Genomic DNA, 9070 nt, shown 5'->3' with positions numbered 1-9070 from the left:
TCATAAAACCAATAATTAAACCATGTTGGGCATTTTAAAGATCAAATAACATCAAGAAGCGGTTAAAACATGGGTAAAGTAACATCAACACATATCGAAATATGCCAAACATCAAATATTGGGATAAGGTGTAGTAATTTGGGGCTTTTAAATTTTTGCTAATGCAAGTTTCACTTTTTCTTAAACTTTTTAAATAATACTGATGCTCAATTTTAAATAGTTTCGTTTAATTAGAAACGAAGATGTGGGCATGGTAAGATATTACCAATCCAATATATTGTTATTATTTAATCAAATTTAATATTTCAATTGGGGATTAAATATTCAAAAACATACTTAGTATTTATTTCACAGAAAATAAAACTTTCACTTTTATTTACTAGTATCACAAAAGATATTAATTCTCAACATGGAAATTACTCATAGCAAAACCTAAAGGTAGTAGATGGAGAATTATTCTTAGCAAAGTATTAAATAGAAAAAAAATTATTTTTTTTTAAAAAAACATCTATTTATGGCAGTTTCCTGTGGCATTACTTTCTAATTTTAAAATATAATAACATTTTTAATTTATTATGTTTGAGAAGTCAACAACAACAATAACAACAACCCAATATAATGCCACTAGTGGGGTTTGAGGAATGTAATGTGTACGCAGACCTTACACTATCCTGGGTAGAGAGGCTGTTTCCGATAGACCATCGACTCCCTCCCTCCAAGAAGTTCCCACCTTGCTCTTGGGGTAACTCGAACTCACGCTGTTTCCGATAGACCATCGGCTTCCTCCCTCCAAGAAGTTAACACCTTGGTCTTGGATAACTCGAACTCACAATATGTTACTTGAAAGTGAAGGGTGCTCACTCCTGCATCAACCCACTATTATCAAATGTTTGAGAAGTCAATACAATCAATATTCTTCCTTTTCCGTAATAATATACAATTAATAGCCTTAACTATAAAAGATTGTTTTAGCCGTAAAAATTTTCAAAACTTAATAATTCAAGGTTTATTTACATAGTAAAATTCGTCAGTGGGGGCGAAATAGCTGTTCTTGTTGATCATGACCAAATACGTGGCAGAAGAGTGAAGTTATTGAATGTTCATATGAAGAGAGTGCATGATTATTTTGTGTTCAATAAAACTTTTGAGATTCATTACATTGGATTATCATCCACAATCAATCCCTATAAAAATCTTTCTTGCGCTTTAAAGAAAGTGACTCCTCAACCTCTCTTGCCCCTTTCTCTCCAATTACAAATTATCTCTCTGTTTTTTTCTTCTTCTTCTTCTTCTTCTTCTTGAATTAAATTTTTGCTCAACATATTTTCATTTTCACCTATATTTCTAGCAGAACCAGCAGTTTGGTGAGCTTCCCAGTTCCCAGGTTTGTTTACTCTTCTTTTTCTGGATTCATAGTTTTTCTTTTCAAGTTTTGGTGCTTTTTTTCTTGGGATATTATAGTATGTAGTTGTCTGATAAAGGCATTTGATAAGGAATTAAATTGGTTCAAAGTTTCAGTTTTTTCTTTTCTTCTGTGGAATGTTTCTTGGATTTTCTTTGATATTGAACACTAAATGCTGCACCTAAACTTCCTTTGGCATACAAAAATTTGAGCAGATTTTCTACTTGATTTCCTGCAGCCAGGCAGCTGTTAATTTTTCTAATTTAATTTTTATTGAAGGATTCAGACAATAAATTAGTTTCTTTCCCCTTGCGGATAGGAGTATATGTAGCTTAAGTTGATCCTATACAATGTTGGATTATATCATGATCACTTCATAGTCACTACTAGTTTTGGCTTAATTATAGTTAGTTCGGAGACCATTTTCTAGTTTTAGCTTAGAATAAAAAAATATATGCGACAACCTGCCAATTATGTTTTGCACAAAATATTCAAGAAGAGCTTGTGATAGTACTAATAATATAAAAGGGAAAAAAAGAGAAGAAAAATTAAAAAATGGAGTAACTTGGGTGTCTCTTGGTGGAAATTGGAAGATCTTGCAAAAATGAATCAAAATCCCTCCTTTGACATACCACAGTTTTACTTATATATATAGAAAAAGATTAATAATAAGTGTCAGCTTTTTAGCGTCTTAGCATACGATATCTTGACATCCGGCTATAAAAATTCCTTCCTAGTTGTACTTCATAATTAGATCTCCCTTCATTTGGTTGTGTCAAATGAAATGGACACATATTGCCACTTGATGTAGCTCATGAAAGTTCTTGAAAACTAAGATCTCCTTGACTAAGATTTGGGAATCTAATTACTTTTGAACCAGCCATAAGTGTGGAAGTTATGTCAGCTTATGATCGAAGTTATAGCCAGTTGTCAGCCAAGTTTTAAGTTCTTAGGAGGTTCCAAGTGTTGCTAGCTGTCCAAGAGAGCTCAAAACATGATACTACTAAACAATCAGTCCAACATAATGACTTTTGAACCAGTCATAAGCTTGGAAATTATGTCAGCTTATGATCAAAGTTATAGCCAGTTGTCAGGCAAGTTTTCAGTTCTTAGGAGGTTCCAAGTATTGCTAGCTGTCCAAGAGAGCTCAAAACATAATACAACTAAACAATCAGTGTTCCCCTGAGTATAGTGTGAAAGATGAAAACATTGTACTATACTAGACTTGAGTTGTAGCATGAAATTCCTCCCGTACTTATAACATCTAGGGGATATGCACGGAATTGGATTTCCGTAGCGAGAAGTGCAGCATCATTTATATCAGTTAACATAGGAATGCACTAGTGAGCATAGGAAAGATTCCTCTGCTCTGAAGGGCTACACAGTTCACTAATATAGTGCTTTTGAAAATTAACAATGCTTGACCATAAAAGTCTTTTGCATTTGTGGCTTAGAAAAGACGCTAGGATGGTTATGATTTTGTTACTGCAAAGGCATAAAGATTATTGCAGTGGATGGTAGAAAGCATAGAAGTCTGAGCTAGGATAGAATTTGCAGCCACACTTTCCTTTTAAAAAGGTAAAAAGAAAGTGCAAATACCGGAATTTCAATGGATCTTGTGTGTAACTTAGGGTGTATCAGTTGTTTGGCAAAAACATAGTTGTCAATCTTGTTTTGTACTGTATGATAAGGTATTATAAGATGAAGGACTGAAAGAAAAAAGAAATTGAAATGACCTTTTTGCGAATAAACAACCATTACTTATTCATAGCTCACCTAAAATACGGAAGATATACCGTTTTGGAAAAGATTAAAATGAGGTCAAGGTCAAGATATAACAGTATAAAAGTGGAAATTATGATAAACGAGCAAAAAAAGCATTGAACTTAATATATTGGCCTTCTTATTATCAATGTCATCATTGTCACATGATGAGCCACCACGATGTTACTCAAGAAAATCCACAATCAACCAAATAATATATATAATAGGATAATGTTAGAATTGTAAGATACATATGACATTCACACAATTAATAGGTATTGCCGTAAGATTCATAACGATGGGTGCTTGTATTGGACTATGGTGTGGGATAACTATTGTGTATCATAAGATTCCGACAACTATGATTTTGCATTTTTAAGAATCTAAAGTCATTGGAAAAGCATAGAGGAGGGTCACATGTTATTCTATATTTTAGTATCAAGAGATATCTTTTCAAGAATATGAACATTAATTGGCGCAAGAAGAAAGAGGTAAGAAATCTAAAATTTTGTGAAACCAGACGTTGAGTTATTCTATAAAAGTTTGTAAAATTTCCGGTTTTCAAAGGTTGGACCTAAAGTTAAACTTGTGAAACTACATTATCCTAGATTCTAACGAAGTGCCGTGGCTTCCAATATCACAAAATCACATGCATGTTGAATAGTGCTGTATTGTATCTAAAGGATGACTTAAAATTTAAACCTGGGAGCCTTATTTGAACATACATCCTAGATTAATCCTTCTTAAATTGCTCTATTTTGAGCTTCTGGTAAATTGCATCATCTAATTGTAATTGATAAGTGAGAAACATATATCATTTTTAATATGTATTAGAAGCATGAGCTGGAACTGTTAACTTCTAGTTGATTGCTTCATGTGGGAGGTCTTTGTGACTTTAGACGTATGAGCTGGGATTTGCAACTTGAGGCATTGAGACGCTCACTACTATTGCCTGGTCATTCTATAAGATCACCTGCCTTTTTTAAATCTGCTTAATCTTCTTTTTCTGGCTTCCTTTCAGATGACCTGACATATTATGGCTACATCAGTTGCATCTGCTGAAAGCATGGGATCCTTAAATAGTGATCTATTCTACGACATACTTAGGCGTCTTGATGGTGCAACTTTGGCTAGTGCTGCCTGTGCCTGTGAAGCATTCTGCTCGATTTCCAAGGAAGAGAAGCTATGGGAAAACGTATGCTCTTCTATGTGGCCTTCAACCAACAGGGATGACGTCAAAAGTTTAATATCTTCTATTGGTGGGTTTAAAAAATTCTATGCTGATTGCTTCCCCCTTATTGTGAACAAAGAAGTGCCTGAATTTCTATGGAATGAATATCTCGAGTATCCTGAAGAATTGACTGAAGCTGAATACTATGGTGACATGGACGAATTCGAAATTGTTGCTCCATCAGATTTTGTCTCTATTGTCGATATACGATATAAAGATAAAACAATATGCTCAAAAGTCCTTTGGGGCATTCCTAATGCAAACGGTTTTCCACGTTGGTTTTACAGCTGTCCATTTCGAATCGATCTTTTCACGTACTCGACTAGAGATGACGAACACGCGGGGGAAGTCACTCTATCAGTTTCAGACGGATTGCCTCCAATTACATGTATGGAGAAAGAGAGGAAAGATGGTAAGCTCTGGCAAGAGCTCCGGGACGGAATACGGCTAAGTTGGATTGTTGTTAATACAAAAATAAAACAAGCTGCTAATCTCTCAAGCTGGAGTTCCCTTGGAGGGCAAAGACATTGGCCAACAGATAAGGATTTTGTGCTTCGTTTCGGTTCAGTTCTTCCTGCTAAGGACATTCTTTCTTGTCAAGCTGTGGAGTGTATCCTCCTCCTGAAATTCAGAGTGATCTATACAGAAGAGGGAGGTGTCGCGACTACTCTCAAACTGACAGAAGTAAGCATGCAACTGGGAGATATGGAGGGTGCTCATGTAGATGGTAGAAACAGTTTGCTTGTTCTCAAGGAAGCATTAAGCTGCAATCGGAGCAAGAACTATAACGAGGCGCTCGAATCATGTCAACTGTACTCAAAGGTGCAAAGTGAGCTAAGGGAGGAAAAAATGAGAAATGAAAGCAGGTTAGATAGACTTTATATATTAGGAGGCATTATGACCTGCATCACAGTTTGTTTCTATTTGTGGTGACGTGAGTGTTTATGTTTTTCTTTCTCAATGTTGTTATGTGTAATTTTTTGGTCATATTGACTGTTCTCTCCTCTTTGATGTTGATGTAAATGCAATTTTGACCAGAAAATTGACATGTTATTCTTAGATATGTGTCGTGCTAATCTTCTGTGTATTGTTCCAATTTAGTTTATTGGATGTTGCCGAAGGGACTAATTGTCACAGTTTCTGTTGGCATGAAACTAGCAGGCGAGTTGAGGAATCTTTTAGGTGATGATCTTTGTTTAATAAACTTGTAGCCTCGTGCATTGAAGACTGCCTTGGCTATATCTTTGGCGCATATTTTGATCAGTAGATTCTTTTTAAGCGAGAGCTTCATTATGTAACAATCTACTGGAATACAGTTCTGCTAACTTATGTTAGAATCAGAGGGCAAAAGCCATATCGTTTTGTAAGTTCCTGAAAAAAAGAAAACTCGGTGCACAATGCATCCTGCATTCACGCAGGGTACGGACCCGAAGGGGTGTGATGTAGACAGCCTATCCTAAGGGTTTGGAATTTATGATCACACTAGTTGTAGCATTTGTGTTTGTTTTATTCAAGTTCAACACTCGGCCCTGTGGTGGTAATCTTTTCAGTTTTTCTAAAAATTCAAGACTATTCCTATTTCCTTTCACACTGCAGGCAAATTCAACTATTTTCCCAGTTTGAATCAAAGGTGGATGTATAGCCCAAATCATGGGGCACATGAACTCATTGTCTTTCCGTTAAACTAGGTATTTTATGCACATATTTTCTAGAATTTGGCTAATATTATGTGTTGGCACCCATGCTCCAAAAAGACTAAATGGTGCACTTGGTTGAATATTGGGTTATTCACCTAGAGAAACATGTATCGCTTCTTACTTAATACTGTTTTTTCTACTTTTTTTAGTGGTGCATCCACGTTCAAGAATCTCGTTTAACTCATAAACGCGTTGCAATTCCATTTTCAAATGAAACCACTCGACAGATCAAAAATCTAGGATAATTTGTTATATGGCATTCCAATGAGAGACAAAGTGCTACCCTTCTACGCACTCCAATTTCTAATTTAGTGAGAGCAGTCTTGACATCCTTGACAACTGAGAGTCAATGTGGTGGTCTTGTTAATGGCGAAAACCAATATGAATATAGAAGTGGATCCAAAATTTAGAACAAAGAGGTGCACCTCTAAACATATGCAATTATGGGTAAAAGAAAACTAGGAGCATAACACAGAAAAAAGAGTGGTAGTAAAACGAGGAATACGTGGTCCAGCGAGTGCGATGCGTGGATTAGGCACAACTTACGAAATCGACCCTAAATCCTAATCGCGGACTAGTGGCGGATTTAAGAGGAGGATCTATGTGGAGAGCATGGATTTACATGTACACATGCTTTTTTTCATAAACATGTAAAGCAATGATGTATTTCTTCATAAATACTTAAAGTTAAATGTGTAGTTTATATTTGTACATCCAATCTCAAAGAGACAGTACAATCTTATTGAATGCATCTTTATAAGTCCATGTTTGGATGGTTGTTACATGTTGTATTATATAGTACTAGAAGTCGTACCCGTGCGATGCACGTTCATTATTAAAAAATATTAATTAAATTAAATTGTCACCGTGCTTGTTTGAACATATTAGATCGTATTGATTAAATAAATTTTAATTGTCATCTTATTTGTCAATATGATATACCAATAATAAAATTTCTATTAAATTAAAGGACTTATATAATCGTTGAATAACTTTATGTTCTATATTTGTTTTATTATATTATCCAATGTTCAGTATTTTTACATTGTTAATAGAATTTTTTATTAGCATATTATTTTATTTAATATTTTTGTCTGCTCGCTTTCTTTTAATCTATTAAATTAAACAGACATATATAGTCATCGAATAACTTTTTTGTTCAGTATTTTTCTTTATTATATTATCCAATATTTAGTATAATTACATTGTTAATAGAAATTATTAGCATATTACTTGTTTAATATTTTTGTGTGCTACTTTCTTTTTGTAATATAATAGAAGATATATATTTTACTCTTGAAAGATTTTTTTATTTTAAATTTTATTATGTTATTCTCAATAACTAGTGTTAGAACCCGCGCGATGCACAGATAATTTAACAGAATATTAATGTTATAAAGTTATGATTTAATATATTAAATTATTTTAATAAATACTAGTTATTATTTTATTATTTCATGCAGTGTACAGAAATATAAAAAAATCTATACAAAAGAAAAGAATACACATTAAATAGTAATCGAATAAATTATTTATTCCTTATTACTCTTTATTATTATTAAATTAGCAAGTACTTAGTACTATACATTTACTAATATGACTTTTATTAAATTGTCAATTATTTTTATATTTTGAAATTACTTCCCTTTTTTTTTTATAATATAGTATATATTTATTACTCTGAAAATAGTTTTTTTTAAAACTTATGTTATACTGTTCAAAATTCTTCAATTGTCTAAATTTATCAATAATTTTATTGAGTGTTATTTATTTATTTATTATTTATTATTAATTATCTATTACTTAAGTCTATAAATATCATAAAATTCTCTTTATCCCCACCTTTTCGTACATTCTTTTCTACTGTAATATTTGATTAGTTTTTTTATTTTGAAATTTACTGAAAATTTAAATAATGTAATATTTTTTACTAAATTATAATTTTAAATTCATCAAAAGTATAAAGATATACGCCTTTTTATTATTTTTATAAAAAAACTACCAATATGTACAATTGTTTTTAATTTAATTTAAATTATTAACTAATTATATAAATACACACACACACACCCCGATATATAAAAAGATAAATTTTTATTTTTAATTTTTATATATGAGAGAGAGAGAGAGAGAGAGAGAGAGAGAGAGAGAGAGAGAGAGAGAGAGAGAGAGAGAGAGAGAGAGAGAGAGACTAACATATTAGGAAATAACTACTCCCCAATTTGAATTAAAAGATTTTTTATTTCCTTATTTTTGTTTTAATTATTTTAAAATAATTTTAAAACTCCAAGTTAAAACTATTCCCCAATTTGAATTGGAAATTATTTTTTTACAATTTCTATAACTCCAACTTGAAACTACTCCCCAATTTGAATGGGTAGTTTTTTTTTTTTTTTTTAGTGTAGCTAATTATAAGATATCTATATGTTTTAATTCAAATAGCGAAACCAATTAATTTAAAATTTAAAAATTCAAAAGGTTTTTTAGTTAGAAATGTAGCTTATTTTGTCTTAAAACTCCAACTTGAAACTATTCCCCAATGTGAATTGGCAATTTTATTTTATTTTTAATTTTATTTTTTATTGTAAAATAATTTGGAAACTCCAACTTGAAACTACTCCCTAATTTGAATGGGTAGTTTTTTTAATATATATGTTTTCCTCTTTTTGTGACATATAATTTTTTTTATATAAATAATTTTAAAACTCTAACTTGAAACTACTTCCCAATTTGAATGGGTATTTAATTTTTATATTTTCATCTTTTTATTATAACTATTTATAAGATATCTATACTTATATCATTCAAATAGAATAACCAATTAATTCAAAATTTAAAATTCATAAGGTTTTTTTAGTTAGAAAAGAAGTTTATTTTGTCTTAAAACTCCAACTTGAAATGGCAATTTTTATTTTAAAATAATTTTAAAACTCCGACTTTGTTGGAGCTTTGTACTACAAATCTACACTTGTCGTC

General features: G+C 31.8%; 1 protein-coding gene across 1 annotated transcript; it reads left to right on the top strand.

Annotated features, from left to right (window-relative positions):
* Positions 1-986: 986 nt before the first annotated feature.
* LOC107820523 (F-box protein At2g27310-like) lies at positions 987-5456 on the top strand. The gene is made up of 2 exons (XM_016646820.2): positions 987-1384; positions 4188-5456. Exon 2 carries the CDS (start codon positions 4203-4205, stop codon positions 5328-5330), a length of 1128 nt encoding a protein of 375 aa, XP_016502306.1. The 5' UTR covers positions 987-1384; positions 4188-4202; the 3' UTR covers positions 5331-5456.
* Positions 5457-9070: the final 3614 nt, after the last annotated feature.

Source organism: Nicotiana tabacum, chromosome 19 (genome assembly GCF_000715075.1).
Source record: "Nicotiana tabacum cultivar K326 chromosome 19, ASM71507v2, whole genome shotgun sequence".
NCBI classification, from domain to species: domain Eukaryota; kingdom Viridiplantae; phylum Streptophyta; class Magnoliopsida; order Solanales; family Solanaceae; genus Nicotiana; species Nicotiana tabacum.
The sequence above is the reverse complement of the archived record's forward strand: the minus strand, read 5'-3'. Positions and strand labels throughout refer to the sequence as shown.

Excerpts from the sequence above, each read along its gene's own strand:
- LOC107820523 (XM_016646820.2), top strand. The coding sequence starts at position 4,203 with ATGGCTACATCAGTTGCATCTGCTGAAAGCATGGGATCCTTAAATAGT.